A 16,848-nucleotide genomic window follows, 5' to 3' on the forward strand; every position below is an offset into this window, starting at 1 on the left:
GCAGAGGATCATTTTGATCAGTCTTACTACTGGACTGGAGTGATTCAAATATTTGAATTAATCTCCCATGCATTGTGTATTGAATAAATGACACTGATAAAAGAATGCATGCGTACACATATTTTGAGGATCTGAGTCTAGTGCAACTGTTTTAATTTATTTGTTTTTCTTTGGGAAATGTACGTCACATTTTTAAGTGTTAATTTCCTTTGTCACTCATATGTCTGATATTTATAGCTTTCAGGGGCACTACGTAAATAAACCATGAAAAGTCTCACAAGTGTGAATGCCTAAACTGCATTTCCCATGGTTCTCTTTTAACGTGAAGCTTCCTTCCAAGAGGACCGAGTCGCTGAACTCTATGGTTAATGCTATGACAGGACAGTTGGAACAGCTATCCGGTGCCGAGTCGATATTCAATCTAGCCATGGCGGCCACGGGTGGAGGGAAAATTAGAAGCAGAAGATGTCATAGCGCTTCGAAACCATACGCCAAAAGCAAACAGGTAAATAAAATGACCGTGTTCGTATGAATGTTCCACATTGAAGGATAGCATGTAGTTAATTGACAGTTGTCTTTTCGCTCTTGTGTTATTGTTTTCTTGGAGACATTTTGTGTGGCCTAGTCTTAGCGCTCATGGCCTCCACGCTGTGTTAAGGAAACGAGCAAGCTAGCGAAGTGAGACAAACATTTTGCCGGTTCGGGGAACTAACGTTAATGTTACTAGCCAGGTAACCGGTGTGTATCTTTTAAAACTGTAAAGACTAACGACAGCCATAGTTATTTAACACGCTGTCTTGTATAAATATTGAAATGTACTAGTTTATATGTAGTAACGTTACTGGCTTCTTGTCAAGTTTGCGTTGGCTACATGCGTAGCTATTCAACCTAGCAAGCAGTCGACAAGTAGCTAACGATAGCTAGCTAATTTCGGATGCTTGCTAAATATATCTACCAAGCTAGTTTTGCATTGTCTCTTTGCCTACATTGATATGCAACGTAAACTATGGAATATCATATCAGTTGTGATGAGTGATAGTTTCTCCCAATTCAATAATGTATATATTTTCTATTTTTAAGACATTTGGCATTGGTCTTTGTCATTTCATAGCTGGTTAGGTCATAATGTGTAGCTAGTGCGCAATGCTAGTTAACATTGCTAACTAGCTAATTTCAGAACCGTTTCAAGTGACCACATGGTTGACTGGTTCAATATTAGCTAAGCGAGAAACGTTAGAGGCTAGATCGTTTTTTAACATAAACATTACTTGGTTACAATCTACTAAGGCAACATAAATATATTATCAACATTAGGCCGTGATAGTAGTCAGTTTCCAAATTTCTTAAAAACAAGGCAATATTATGACTTGGGTTTGTTCATCTCTAAAGGGGCATAAATGTGAGGCGGTGTGGAAACGTAGCCTAGCCTGGGGCATTGAGCTGCTTTGAGGACAGTGGACTATAGGTCTTCTTTTGAACCCGATGACAATCATAACCGAACCGGATAATACAATGTTTTAAAAGGGCGACCCGGACCCGAGAACAATCAGACCCAAACACAATACGGTTCAAACCTCATGTCTCTATATGTTAAAGTTATTGTAGTTTTTAACATTGTAGGGTGGCTAAATGAATGGAAGCCAGAGTAAGTGGTCAAGTCTGGAAAATAGCATTGTCAGCTAGGCTGGATGCTGTGCGAGAATTAGTTGAACTAGTCTTCTTCTTGGAGGTAAGATCGATTTTGAGACATGACATGTAGCATTTTAATATTTTACCAAATTATTTTCATTATAATGCAAAATTATTATTTTGTCTCGTTTTTGTGAGAAATCTCTCTGAAATGTCAACGGAGCACTGAGTGTAGCACAAGCTTTAGATTTTCAAAGCCTTTTACAGTTGTGGGAAAAGTATGCAATTGTCATACTTGAGTAAAAGTGAAGATACCTTAATAGAAAATGACTCAAGTACAAAGTCACCCAGTAAAATACTAGAGTTAAAGTATTTGGTTTTAAATGTGCTTAAGTTTCAAAAGTAAGTGTAAATTATTTCAAATTCTTTATATTAAGCTAACCACAGCACCATTCCTTGTTTTTGTTCTTTTACTGGTAGCAAGGAGCACACTCCAACATTCGGACACAATTTACAAACAAAGCATTTGTGTTGAGTTATTCTGCCAGATCAAAGGCAGTAGAGATGACCAGGGATGTTCTCTTGATAAGTGTGTGAATTGGACCATTTTCCTGTTCTGCTGAGTATTCAAAATGTAACGAGTGTAAGGGAACATGCGGGTAGTAAAAAGTATATTTTCATTAGGAATGTAGTGAAGTAAAAGTCTACAAAAATATAAATGGTGAAGTACAGATACCCCCAAAAATGACTTAAGTTGTACTTTACAGTATTTTTATTTAAGTACTTTACACCACAGCTTTAACATATAATTCAGATTGTCTCATGTTAAAGGTAGACTCACCTAAACAATGTTGCCATGAGCAGCACCACAGATAGTGAGATGCAAGACTTCACTCTGTCACACACACTATGTGCACGGGTTCGCTTCACGCAGTTCACAGCGTGCTAGCCAGGGCACCAAAACAGAATTTGAGCCTCGTGCTTCAAAGCTCTTAGTTGTTGCAGAAATTGACCCATTTTGCTGTTTACTTTCTGCATCTACGTCATACCGCTGAGTCTGCCTTTTTAATATTTCTTTTGTAAAACAACTTTGCAGATGATCACCATATGTAAAATCCTAAAAAGTTGCTGTGTGAAAGTGGCACCACTCTGTCGAGTGCTTTTTATCAGATTTTATTATTTTACGAAGTCCGACTTTTTGGATATAATGTTAATGTTAGAAAGACATCACTGAACGATTCAGAACATGAAGAATGATATTTGTCTTGGTCAAATTTATTTTAGAACACAAGGAAGTGAAATGGCATCACCAAAGCACGTTTTCACCCACTCTAGGTAAAGTGGGAGGACAAATGGATGCGAGGGACATGAAAAAGAAACTTGAAACAGGCGAATGTTTACTGGTTTCTCAGGAGGGGAAGTCAGATCTGTGGAAGACATTTGACATAGTTGTGGAAACTACTGGCGATCAAGAAAAGAGGGTATATGAGCAAGCGCTGTGTGAGTATTATGTGTGCCAAACAGGTGCTGTTAGATTACGATATATTTTCGGACCATTTGGAACAGTGTAAAACACAAAATAAATGATGTATACTAGAGTCTGTTCTAATGAAGGTATATAATATATATTACCGTATAAAGCCTTAATTACAGCAAATACTAAAAAAGGTTGCATGCATTCGTGGATTGTGATTTATATCTTGGATAATTATTCAAAGCTCCCTTTGTTAATTAATTTTAAAACGGAAATGCTCGATTGCATTTCAAAGCATGAATGACTCATGCTGTGTGATGACATGGGGCTCCCGAGTGGCGCAGCGGTCTAAGGCACTGCATCTGTGCTAGAGGCGTCACTACAGAACGTGGTTCTATTCCAGGATTGATTGATACAGTAGCATATTTATTTAAATTTAGGCCTAAGTATTAAGACTAAACAGCACACGCTCTTACATGCTGACCAGGCCGTTTGCGTTGCAAAGTTAATGTACACATGTTATTCAGTCATTGCACCCACACGGCTCGCGCGCTTCAACGTAGCCAGGCACTAAAATAGAACTTGGCTCTATGACGCGCTGCAAGTCATGCCTCTTCCATCTCCTCATTGGTTTTGAGGAGCATATACCCACGTGAGTGATTGAAAGATGAACTGAGGTTCACACTCCAGTTCAGTCAGTTTATGGTAAGACACCTTAAAATGGTTGCCAACCACCATATAAAGTCCAAAGAAGAAGAAGCCTGAAGGAAGGAGGGGAGATTACTAGAAACATACTCTGTTGACCATTTTATCTATGAATTAATTGTCAGAGTAGAGGACCATGTGCATTTCAGGTAAAATAACAACCCAATGTTTATATCCCAGGACAAATTAGCTAGCAATACATTTATTGTTTTAGAAACTTTACAAAGCATGCTCATCTGTTTTGTTGGTGTAATTTTAGCGGGGGGAAAAAAACATTTTGTCTGGTATATTAGTATTATTATTGTATTTAATTTTTTTATCTACCTGCCACAGTGGCTGGTGGACCAAATGTAATTTTAGGCCCTGTCGACAATCAACCAGTCGACTAAGGGGTGTCAGACCTAATTTTAACATCACTATTTTTGACCACATTTGATTAATAAAATATTTAATCAGTCTTCCTCAAATGAAGGGGATGATAATGCAATCTTTGCAAGAGGGAGGGAATCTGATTACGTTGTTCCTCAACTTGTGGCTTAGTCTTTTCATTCGGGGGGTGGGGAATTGATCCGCTGGCCTACAAAAGTTAATTGCCCATCCCTGTTATGTCATATCAGTATCCAGATTTCCTGGAACATAAAACACCTTGACATGAAATGCCACAGTATGTTTTCAAAAGTCAAAACACATCTGTAAATCTTTACATTTTTTCAGTTGACAGGAACAATGCACCATTTAGGAGTTTATTATAAAGTAATTTTATCAATAGCCTGTGGGCAAAGACTGGGACTTTTAGATTGGCTATTGGAAAGTGAAGGCCAGAAGCCCCGCCAGCAGTAATAACAAAGAGGACGTGTAGGCCAAACTAGCGGAATATTTGACTGGAGTTCACTTCAGACCAGTGAACTCAAACTTCCAGTTAGGGATATGTTTGTGTAGGCCTACATGTCAGCTGCACATTCCACTTATTATGTTGGTCCCCACACGCATTTATTGTGCTTTTCTTCCGTCAGCTGGGAAGTGTTGGTGAGGGAAGCGGTAGGCCTACTCACTTTTAAATGGCCATGTAAAAGTTATGAACTGTGTCATCACAGCAGCTGGTTTCAGGTTATTGGTCTTGGAGGGAGGGAAAAATCACGAGTGAAATCACTTTCAGTCTTTCATCCCGCCTTGTTGAATTTAACACGAAGCGTTGGACCTCCCTTTTAAAAATGCATCCGGAATAGATTTTTTCCCACATGCCATTGACACTTTGCTATATACTGAACAAAAATATAAAAGCAACAATTTCTATGATTTTACTGATTTAGAGTTCATATAAGGAAATCATTTAATTGAAATAAAGTAATTAGGCCCTAATCTATTTCACATGACTGGGCAGGAGTGCAGCCATGGGTCGGCCTGTGAGGGTATAGGCCCACCCACAAAAGGGCTTTATTACAGACAGAAATACTCAGTTTCATCAGCTGTCCAGGTGGCTGGTCTCAGACAATTCCACAGGTGGAGGTCCTGGGCTAGAGTGGTTAAACGTGGTCTGCGGTTATGAGGCTGGTTGGACGTACTGCAAAATTCTCTAAAATTACATTGGAGGTGGCTTATGGTAGAGAAATTAATATTCAACTCTCTGACAACAGCTTTGCTGGACATTCCGGCAGTCAGCATGCAAATTGCACGCTCCTTCAAAACTTGAGACATCTGTGGCATTGTTTTGTGTGACAAAACTACATATTTTAGAGTGTCAAAGGAGAAATGTTCACTAACAGGGATGTAAACAAGTTTGCACAACATTGTACAGAAATAAGCTTTTTGTGTGTTTGGAATAATTCTGGGATATTTTTTTTTACCTCATGGGACATGGGACCAACACTAGATGTTGTGTTTATATTTTTGTTCAGTATAGTTAGGCCTACCAGGCTAGTAGTCTTTAACTTAACCGGGTGCATCAGTTGAATTAACATTAAAAAATACCCAACAAATGTTTAAGCTAGAGACATTATTTTTTGCATTGGCTGCGTCTCAAACTGCCTATGTTGGCCTTCCGCATCTGCGCTGGAATGTATAGCAGAGACATCACGAAAATCGGTCATCTCACGAAAACATCTGTAGCGTCCGAATGGTTTGGCCAACTAACTAATATGGAAAGGAGTCACACTCACAACCCCCCCCCAGGCTTAGACTTTTAGAGATTAAACCTGTGTGGTCTGTAGACAGGATGTGTCATAGAACTAACCTCCCCCAGGTGAGGGGCCTATTGTGGTGTGACAGTCAGCTCTTCCAGTCATATAGGAAATAATGAACATTGCATTTACATCTGTTTGTGTGGAACCCCGAGCCAGTGTTGACAGGGTTTGGGATCTGTATATTTAGCTACGTTGACCACTTGACCTGTCTGCTTTTGTAGTGGTCCTATATTATGATTTATGGTTGTGGTGACACATGTTAAGTGACAGATGCAAGTTCAACTGGTGTTCCGTATTACCTTGCACACATTTGAAATGGCAAAAATAATTATGTTCTTTTTTTAATGAAATGCTACAATCTGAGTCAGACACATTGTCCAGTTTGTATAGCCTAACAGCTCATTGGTTCACTTGAACTTCTGTCAATTGTACGCCTCCATCCCATCTTACTGTTTCAACCACACACACAAGTGCTTCCTGGGAGAACAATGAGAGCAGATTTCTGGCACAGTCCTGTGATCTCATGGCCCCATTCACAAGAGTAATGCAGCGTCTTTAAATCCCTAGAATCACAAGAAAGGCCTGCGAGCACTAACTGACACAGAGAGGGGTCTGAGAGGCTGGGGCTGGTACATGGGTCTGAGAGGCTGGGGCTGGTACATGGGTCTGAGAGGCTGGGGCTGGTACATGGGTCTGAGAGGCTGGGGCTGGTACATGGGTCTGAGAGGCTGGGGCTGGTACATGGGTCTGAGAAGCTGGGGCTGGTACATGGGTCTGAGAGGCTGGGGCTGGTACATAGTTTAATTAGACTTATCTAGAGCAGCAGTTCATAACTTTTTCCATTCCGGGACCATCACAGTCAAAAGCTCTTGAGAACTACCATTCGCAGTGGCACATTTTTTCTTTTACAGCTATATCTTGCCGATCAATTTTAGCAGTCAATGTAACTAATTAAAGGCTTATTATAATAATAAACAATTTGCCTTTTGATAAGTCATGTAAAATTGATTGATTGTTTACACTGGTCTTTGCTTGGTAAAAACTGTGTGGACAGCTGCGCTCGACTGGTGGTTTTTACAGATGAGCAGACGTGGAGCATATTGTCGTTATCAGGAGTCAAAAGCTACCAGGAGACTGGGCGGTGTGCGAGCTACCTCCTTTTTACAGTTGCTCTTTACTGCTGCGTCAAAATTTAACTTTGGCTTGAGGCTCCTGCAGACCCATTCTAAAAGGACATTTAGTGTAGTTAATGAAGCTGTAGAGCACTTCGGGACCGTTTTTGTGATATTGATTTAAAAACAGGAAGCATCTCCCTCTGGCTTGTAGATAAGCCTAGATCTCCTGTATAAGGGTGTGTGTGTTACAGCATTAGACCTGTGCTGCTCAGTGCTGCGTCAGACAGACTCCTCTGACCCACTTTTCACTGAGAGCTTGAGTAAGTAGGGCTTTGCGCTTCGCTTGAGAGGAATTACTTTCCTGTGCGCCCACTGCTAGCTCGCTCTCTCTGTTACCTAGTGACAGTTTCATCATTGGTGTGTTTTGTCTTTTTTCTAGTTTGTTGCCCTGAATGAATTTGCACCTTGCTATAATGTGTAACACTAGACGTTCACAAAACAATGTTCATCACGGTTTTATTTTCTTTTGGAAAGTTTCACTATTGTGTTAAATGTCTCCCTTTATTCTCTCCATCCCGTTCTCCACTTTCTCTCCAGCAGCAGCAGCCTGGCCTGATTAGTCGAGTGACAGACACAGTCAAGAGCATCGTTCCTTCATGGCTGCAGAAATACTTCAGGAATGGGGAGGCTGCAGAAGGGGGAGGGGCTGTAGTGGGGGCAGAGCAAAACAGCCAGGCCCCTCCCCCAAATGGCAGCGAGGAGTTAGCACCCCTTCCTGATGGACGGGACTCTCCGGAGCCTGGTACCAGCAATACAGGTTAGCAGATATGGTGTCAGCCAATCAGCATTCAGCGCTCCAACCACCCAGTTAATAATATTTGTTAATGTTTCATATTTTGTGTTTGGATTGTAAAGCCTAATTTCAGTAGTTGGACTTGCCTTGGGACTTAAGTGCAATTTTGAACCTCAAAATATGTATCAACCCATCTTAACCCTAGTAATTTCTCCTCAACACCCCCAGAACCTTCGACAAGCAGGGCATCCCTGAACTTCCAGGATGTTCTGTCGAGGCCCCCCCTCAACCGCTCTCATCTCCACTTCCCCTCCCTGGACACCTCCCCAGCCCGCAGGGGCCCCAGCTCTCTCTTCTCCCAGCCCTCCACCTCTGCCCCTTTTTCCGGGGGCCCTTTCGCTGGGGCCTCGCCCAGCTTCTCCCTTGTCAAAGAGATCAAGGACAACAGCTCACAGCACGAGGACGACAACATCTCTACCACCAGCGGCTTCTCTTCACGTGCATCAGACAAAGGTAGTGTGTGTTGGGGATTGTGTGTGTCAAAAGTACGGAATCACGTTTTGGCCACTAGCAATCCTGTTGAGGTCTTGAGTCAGCAGAAGAGATTTTTATGGTAGGATGTGGCTTTGAGAAATTGTATCCCAAATCTTGAATATAGGATTTTAGCATCTGTAGTCGGTACTGCTAAAATTCAGTCCTTTGTTGCATAGATGTATGACACATTTTGTATGATTACTCAAATTTGAATCTTCTCTGTCCCCAGATGTACCTAATTCGAAGACCGCATCGCTACCCCAGCTCTGGTCCCCGGAGACGGACCGGACCCACTCTGGGCCTCAGCAGTCCCAGTCCAGTCTCAAGAAGCCTGCGTTCAACCTGTCTGTCTTTGGGACGTCCTCCACTGTGAGTGTCAGTCAGTCAAGTCAGTCCTCCACTGTGAGTGCCAGTCGAGAGTCCACAAACTCTACTCGCTTAGCTATTGATGTTCAGTTGATTTACTTTGACTAGTTGATCATTTACACAAATGTAAGTACATTTTTAACAGAAAAACCAACATGCATACAGTGCCTATAGAAAGTCTACACTTATCTTTTTTCCCACATTTTATGTTAAGTGGGATTGAAATGAAAAAAAATAAAAAAAGTCATTTGATCGACACAACACTCCATAATGTCAGTGAAAAGAAAGTGATACAAATAATACATTTTTTAGAACTAAGATATAGTCACTGTATAAGTATTCACCCCCTTTGTTTAGGCAAGCCTAAATTAGTTCAGAAGTCAAATTTGGCTTAGCAGATCACATAGTAAGTTATATGGACTGTGTAAAATAATGGAGTTGAAATTATTTTTGACTACCCCTTCTGTCCCTCATGCATACAACATATGTAAGGTCCTTCAAGCACAGATTAAACTACAAAGACCAGGGAGCTGTTTGAAGCCTCAAAGGGCAGTTATTGGTAATGGGTAACAATAACAAATCAGACGTTGAATATCTCTTTAAGCATGATAAAGTTAACAGTTATGCTGTGGATGATGTATTAAACCACCCAGACACATTAAAGATTAAGTTGTTCTTCTGAACTGAGCTGCAGGACCGGAATGAAACTGCTTAGGTATGTCACCATGAGGCCATTTGGTGATTTTAAAATGGCTACGAAGTTCAATGGCTGTGATGGGATAGCTGAGGACGGATCAACATTGTAGTGACTCCACAATAATGACTGAAATGACAGATTGAAAAGAAGAATACAAATATCCAGAATAAATAATATTCCAGAACATATTCCAAAACAAAACAACATATGTATGTAGCAAGGCACTAAAGTAATACGTCAAAGGAATCCACTTTTTACCAAAGCCTTATGTTTTTGGGCAAACACAACACATCACTGAGTAACTGCCTTCTTATTTTCAAGCGTGGTGGTGGTTGCATCATGGTATGGGTGTTCTTGACATCGACAAAGACTTTGCAGTCTTTGCCGATGGAGAAAAAAATATATAAAAAGGTAAGTAGAGGTCATTTTGCAGGGCTCTGGCAGTGCTCCTCCTTGCACAAAGGCGGAGGTAGTGGTCCTGCTGCTGGGTTGTTGCCCTCCTACAGCCTCCTCCACGTCTCCTGATGTACTGGCCTGTCTCCTGGTAGCGCCTCCATGCTCTGGACACTACGCTGACAGACACAGCAAACCTTCTTGCCACAGCTCGCATTGATGTGCCATCCTGGATGAGCTGCACTACCTGAGCCACTTGTGTGGGTTGTAGACTCCGTCTCATGCTACCACTAGAGCGAGAGCACCGCCAGCATACAAAAATGACCAAAACATCAGCCAGGAAGGATAGAAACTGAGAAGTGGTCTGTGGTCACCACCTGCAGAACCACTCCTTTATTGGGGGTGTCTTGCTAATTGCCTATAATTTCCACCTTTTGTCTATTCCATTTGCACAACAGCATGTGAAATGTATTGTCAGTCAGTGTTGCTTCCTAAGTGGACAGTTTGATTTCACAGAAGTGTGATTGACTTTGAGTTGCACTGTGTTTAAGTGTTCCCTTTATTTTTTTGAGCAGTGTATATATAGACTCTCAGCAGTAATTGCTGCCAAAGGTGATTCTAACATGTATATACTCTTACCTAATCAAGGTATATTTAAGCAATGAGGCCCGAGGAGGTGTGGTATATGGCCAATATACCACTGCTAAGGGTTGTCCTTAAGCGCAACGCAGAGTGCCTGGACACAGCCCTTAGCCGTGGTATATTAGCCATATACCACAAACCCCAGATGTGCCTTATTGCTATCATGAACTGGTTACCAATTTAATTAGAGCAGAAAAAATAAACGTTTTGTCGGTCTGATAAACCACAGCTGTCAGCCAATCAGCATTCAGTGCTCAAACCACCCAGTTTATAATAGTGTTTTGTATTTAATTAATCTTTAAAAAAAAAAAATTCTTCTACTGGCATAAGAATTTGTTCTTAACTTACTTGCCTAGTTAAATAAAGGTTAAATTAAAAAAACATTACAAAATTACATATGTTTTGTCAAGGATCTTCACAAAATACTGACAATTAAATCCTTTTGAATCCCACTTTGTAACAAAATAAAATGTGACGAAATCCAAGGGGGCTGTTGACTTTCTATAGGATCTTGGAAACTCTGGCTTTTGCAGCATTATTTATGATTGTGTTTTTTAACATTTGGCATTTGTGTTCTTCTCATGTAGTCTACGATGAACAGTTCAGTGCTGAATTCCAGTCATTTGGGGGATTCCCCCTTCTACCCAGGGAAGACTACCTACGGGGGAGCGGCTGCTGTTAGAACAGCCCGTCCACGCACAGCCATACCTTACCAGGTAGTTCTCTACAACTCAACAATGTTTCACTATTGATTTTCTCCTAGGTAAGAAACAATATTCTGTGCGAAATGGGTTTGAAAAGTGCTGCTATATTTAATTTGATTGCTATATTTTCCCCTCTAGGCTCCATTGCGGAGACAGATCAAGGCCAAGCCTGCTGGGGCTCAGCCCTGTGGGGTGACCAGCGCTACCGCCCGACGCATCCTACAGTCCCTGGAGCGCATGTCCAGCCCCCTCGCTGTGAGTACACATGTTTTAATTGAATGTGAAATCCTGAGATTAGCAGGAACAGGGGCTTACTCAGCCTGGCACAATGGTTACAGAACCGTTCTATTTTATTGTGTAGACCTTTCAACCTCAGTCAGCTTTATACCTTATATTTTCTGTTCTATTTCTGGAAAAGCGATTTGAGAAGTGGTGAATCTTCACAAGGAAGTGAAGTTAACATTTTAACTTGGTTACCAAGTAATGGTAAATATTGGTTGTTTATGTTAACAAGTGCATCACAGTTGTGTGTTTGTCTTAACAGGATGCCAAGAGAATCCCCTCTACAGTGTCCTCTCCCTTGTCAACAGTAAGTGTTGAGTATTTCTCTAAACTTTTTAGGTCCTCAATTGTTGTCATTGTCACGATCTCACAGTTATTTCTCCTATGTCCTTCAGTCACTGGATGGCAGCACTCTACACCTTTCACATTTTCAGGCCAAAAAGAAACTGGTAAGTGTTTCTTTGAAACACCCTTTACAAAATCTCTTGACACTGACAATTGACATTATGGCTGGTCTCCTCTCCTCTACGTGTGTTATTAACCAGTTTTCTCCCAACTGTTAGTCCACAATATTATGAACCCCAACAACTAACATGCACAGCAGCAGCTGAAAGGTCTTGAGCCGAACACTGCAGTTAGTTGGTGTGAACAGTGGTGTCATTGTTAGTTCCTCCTGCCCCTTTTATTCCTGTCTGCTGTAGTTAATGGGTGTCAGGCTGGGGCAGCTGTTCACCTCTGCTGTGTTTATGCCCTGAGTCTGTGAGCAGGCGTGTGTTTTAAGTGAGTGAGTGAAGAGTGTGTTTGTAAGCATTTGTGACCATGTGTGTCTCTCTGTTTTGCTATCTAGTAGGGTTAGCTATGCCAAAGCTGGATGGCTGTCCGTAACTGTTAAATGGTCTAGCTGTGACAGCTGGTCACTAAGCCCTGACAATGGGCCGTTGAGAAGTAAGGGGGTCTGACAAGACTGTCCAGATCCATAGATGAGTTTTTGGGGCAGAAGGCTCGAGGGCTAGTTCCTCTCAATGTTGTGTCCATATTGACTAAGTGCTACTTTTTTGACATTTCTCAAGGACCATGCAAACATTTTGTTACCATGAAAGTTTGGCAGTGGTACGTGCCAGTTTATTAGAACTTTTCTTTGGTTTTATTTTGCCAGATTAATCCAGCTGTGGATAATGGTCATATATGGATTGGAGAGCTGAGACAAACATTTTAACGTTGTACATTTGTGTGTGCTCGCGGGCCTGGGACACATTATTTTGAGTATTTATCTGACGTTTCTGTGTGTTCCCCCTCCAGCTGGACTCTCCCCTCCCCCCAGTCCAGAAGCTGGTGATCCCGGTGGCAGCGTCAGTGTCGGGGAACCGTTCCATGTCCTTCAGGCCTTCTCTGACCCCTGGGGGCCTGGCTCGGACCCCTAGAGACACGGTGAGGACCCCCAGCACCACCTCCACATTAGTCAGCTAATGGCTTTTACGTATCCATCCAACTACCGCAAATTAACTATAGATGATGTGTTGGGAAGTTTGTCAATGACTCAGACTGTCAATGACTGTTTCTACATGTTGAATCGGGACCAACTATGATGTCCAGCGGCGATCAACTGAGACTACACACCGTGCTGATTAATTTAAGACCTGTCCATAGATGGTTGGATAGATGTGTAGAAGCCTTTAAAAACTAGGTCTGTTTTATTCCAGAGTTGCTTTACAAATTACAGCCAGACTGCTGCTTGTGTTTCAAGTTGCACCTCTGCTTTGCCTCCAGCCCACAAGACAATCCCCTCTGATTCCTGAAGCAGTGGCAGGTCCTTCTCAAAGCACAAGCAGCGTTCTACCCACCTACCCTCTGTCCAGCACTCCTGCATCCAGCAGCACAGGGTCAGGAGGTGGGAAGATGAAGAGGGAGAGGACCAGCACAAGACCCTCTTCCAAACGTCCCGAAGACCAGGTGGGTTCTCCGTTCTCACTCTGTGACCCCTCTCCTTTCTGGGGAGAAAAGTTTGGTTTCCTGGCAAATGATAAACAAATAATTTTGGTTCTAAATCTCTTCAGAAAAGGTTGAAAGTGGGATTTAAAAATGGCATTTACTACCCCTTCTGTGTAGAAATGATCTGGTGCTGCGTGCTGTTTTAAATTTCCATTTGACTCTCTCTTCAGATCGCTGAGCTATCGGACCTGCCAGCCATCTCGCTCCCCCACAGCCCGTCCTTCAGTCTGCCCAGCTTCAGCTTCTTCCCGCTTCCCACAGTCACGCCCACTGCCCCTCTCACTACCTCACCTGTCCTGGAGGAGCCCATCCCTAACAAGGTCCGTCCAGCTCCATATATGGTGCACTACTTTTGACCCTATTCCCTATATGGTGCACTACTTTTGATCCCATTCCCTATATGGTGCACTACTTGTGACCAGGCCACGTAAGATGCCATTTGGGATGCAGGCTTTGACATTGTGACTTCCACTAGCTTTATTTCAATGTGTTCAGTGTTCATCCTAATGACCATGAAGGCCTAGTGAATAAATAGTGTCATCTGCGGAAACTGACCTGGATCAGTTGTCGTCTTTATTCCAGGTGCCACCGACTACAGCCCCCTCTACCCCTCCCTCCACACCTTTCACCTTCTCCTCCCCTATCGTCATGGCAACTGCTGCTAGCCCACCGTCCTTCTCCCCGTCTGTAAGTCCCACAGCTTTACTGCAGCTTGAGTATGCCTGCTGTGATGACAGTATTACCCCTATAGAATATTGTTGTTTTTGACACTCAACAGTGAGTTTATATTCTTACTCCTGTACCAGGTATTGAAACCAAACCTTGCACTGTCAGATGTTGGTAATTTTTTTCGTCTTTCAGTCTGGATTTACCTTCAGTGCACCTGTAGTGAAAACGGGTCTGTCACTATCCAACGGGAAGATGGCCACCCCAGTATTGGCAGCAGGTAAGCTTGGATCAACTCCAGGATAAGAACAAGATCCAAACCTTGATGTAAAGGGAAATTAATTTCAAAGCTAATAGTTGTTTCCATTGGTGTCTCTGTAGTGAAGCACGCTGCCAGTGAGAGCATGGATGAGTTTGAAGGGCCTTTTAAACCAGCCAAGGTGTTGAAACAGGGCAGTGTTCTGGACCTTCTGAATGGACCTGGTGAGAATTACCTGCTTGATGATTTATCTTGATGACTCAAGTCCGTTGCCATAAACTGGTACTCCATCAGCTCTCATGACGGTTATGGCATCTGTTTTGTTGCCATTTTAATGGGAGTGTTCAAATAGTGCCATTAGTTTTCTATTTTGTTTTAGTGGTTTTTAACCCCTTGTCTTCTTCCCCATAGGATTTGCTGTTCCTGTTACTCAGACCTCCCCTGTCCCCAAAGCCCACCAGGAGACCCCAGCACTGTCCACCACCACCCCCTCCCTTGGGGACTTGTTCAAAGCGCCAACAGGTTCCTGGGACTGTGTGGTGCAGAACAAACCCACTGACACCAAGTGTGTGACCCCACGACTAAACTCTGGCTCTTCTTTAGCAAAAACCGACAGTATACCCTTGTTGTCCGGGCTAGAGGGTTCCACCACCACCACCACTACTCCCGCTGCAACTTTTGGGTCCCTGTTCGCAAAGCCTGCAGGAAGCTGGGACTGTGACACTTGTCTTGTTCAGAACAAGCCTGATGCTGTCAAATGTGTGGCCTGTGAGACAGCCAAGCCTGGGACTGGAGTTAAGGCCAAACTGACTATGCCTGCCTTCTTGGAGGCTAAGACTCTGCCTGCTGCTGCCCCACTCCTGGGCTTCGGAGACAAGTTTAAGAAGCCAGAGGGAGCATGGGAGTGTGGTGTTTGCATGGTGCAGAACAAGGCGCAGGACACCAAGTGTGTTTCCTGTGGGATCGCTATGCCAGGTAGTGAGACGAGAGAACAACCTGGTGCTTATTATTTATTTTTTAAGTTGCCCCATACTGCTATCTTGGACAAATGTTCAGTTTACATCAGAAGATTTTCAAGGAAGTGTTTAAATGATGTGAATCTGATGCAAATGTACGTGTTTATATTTTTGCTGATCGCTCATATCTTCATCTACCTAACAGGAGCAACGGCAGCGCCTCCATCTCTAACTCCCGCCCCTGTCAGCGTCACTCCTCTACTAGGCTTTGGGGCCCAGTTCAAGAAGCCAGAGGGAGCGTGGGAGTGTGATGTGTGCTGTATTGAGAACAAGGGAGCAGACAAGGAGTGTGTGGCCTGCCAGACCCCCAAGCCTGGAGCTAAAGTAGAGCCCAAAGGTATGTCAACTGCCATCTTTGTGTGTTCTAGAGACTTTGTCATTTTAGCGAGATCTTTGAATTTATTGAGGATAGATGTGAAGCCTGAACGTGCTAAGGAAATTTATAAGTATTTTTTTTGTACAGAATTCTGAACTAGTTAGTTAATGTGATCACTGGTCTCTTTCAGCATTTGGTTCCTCATCGTTTGGTATCCAGTCCTCTTCTGACTCAGGGGGATTCAAGTTTGGCATGGGGGCGTCATCGGACTCTGGTTCTGGGGGCTTCAAATTCGGCGGCACCCTCTTGGACTCCTCTTCAGGGGGCTTCAAATTTGGTGCATCTGCCTCATCGGACTCTACCTCGACAGACACCAGCAGCTCTGCAGGCTTCAAATTGTGCGGCTCCTCTGAGGGATGCAAATTTGCAGCTTCAGCTGCTTCCACCCCTGCAGTGGACGAGGGGAAGAAGGCTGAAGCCCCCAATATGGGTGCCGGGTTCAAATTTGGCGTCGGCGGTGGGCTCTCGTTCGGCACTGCAGCAGCTGCTAGCACGGATAGCGAACCCCCTTACGGTGGGTTCTCCTTTCATCTGGTGGCAACCTCTGATTCCTCCTCTACTTTCAGCCTCCCTGTTTCTACAGAGAATGATAGTGGAGCTTCTACAGAAACCACGACTACCACCACCACAGCAGCAGCTCCTATGTTTGGGAAGCTGGCTGAAGCCAAGGCTACAGCGCTGACCACACCACTAGGGGGCAGCATATTCAGGGAATCACAAGAGAAAGACAAGGCCCCTTTCACCTTTGGGAAGCATGAGAAGGAGGTTGCCTCTATGGGTTCTGGGTTCCTGTTCAGTGTTCCTAGTAAAGAGGGGGGGGCATCAGCTCCATCTACAGGCTTTTCCTTCAGTAAGCCAGACCCACCTAAAGACCAGCCCAATGCACCTGCCTTGGCCTTTGGGAAGCCGGAAGACCAGATTGAGACCCCAGCAGCAGAAGCCCCTAAGCCCTCATTCAGCTTTGGGCAAAGCACAACAGGTGAGAGGAATACTCTGCTGCAGTAGTTAATATTGTTATTAACCTGTTT

General features: G+C 43.4%; 1 protein-coding gene across 9 annotated transcripts in view; it reads left to right on the forward strand.

The window, feature by feature from the left end:
* Positions 1-29: 29 nt before the first annotated feature.
* Positions 30-16,848, forward strand: part of LOC129830850 (nuclear pore complex protein Nup153-like) — a 20,100-nt gene continuing 3,281 nt past the window's right edge. The window contains exons 1-18 of one of the 9 annotated variants that reach the window (XM_055893647.1): positions 425-505; positions 2,965-3,129; positions 7,701-7,920; positions 8,125-8,409; positions 8,660-8,832; positions 11,116-11,244; positions 11,371-11,487; positions 11,777-11,821; positions 11,910-11,963; positions 12,814-12,942; positions 13,282-13,464; positions 13,674-13,823; positions 14,086-14,190; positions 14,365-14,449; positions 14,551-14,652; positions 14,840-15,427; positions 15,590-15,781; positions 15,951-16,799. In XM_055893647.1, coding sequence (XP_055749622.1) covers positions 3,115-3,129; positions 7,701-7,920; positions 8,125-8,409; positions 8,660-8,832; positions 11,116-11,244; positions 11,371-11,487; positions 11,777-11,821; positions 11,910-11,963; positions 12,814-12,942; positions 13,282-13,464; positions 13,674-13,823; positions 14,086-14,190; positions 14,365-14,449; positions 14,551-14,652; positions 14,840-15,427; positions 15,590-15,781; positions 15,951-16,799 — 3,421 coding nt within the window. In that variant the 5' untranslated portion in view covers positions 425-505; positions 2,965-3,114. Of the gene's footprint in view, positions 506-2,964; positions 3,130-7,700; positions 7,921-8,124; positions 8,410-8,659; positions 8,833-11,115; positions 11,245-11,370; positions 11,488-11,776; positions 11,822-11,909; positions 11,964-12,813; positions 12,943-13,281; positions 13,465-13,673; positions 13,824-14,085; positions 14,191-14,364; positions 14,450-14,550; positions 14,653-14,839; positions 15,428-15,589; positions 15,782-15,950; positions 16,800-16,848 lie in introns of all 9 variants that reach the window. The other 8 variants (XM_055893639.1, XM_055893640.1, XM_055893644.1 and 5 more) reach the window with 8 other exon arrangements.

This window comes from Salvelinus fontinalis, chromosome 32 (assembly GCF_029448725.1).
Source record: "Salvelinus fontinalis isolate EN_2023a chromosome 32, ASM2944872v1, whole genome shotgun sequence".
Taxonomy (NCBI): domain Eukaryota; kingdom Metazoa; phylum Chordata; class Actinopteri; order Salmoniformes; family Salmonidae; genus Salvelinus; species Salvelinus fontinalis.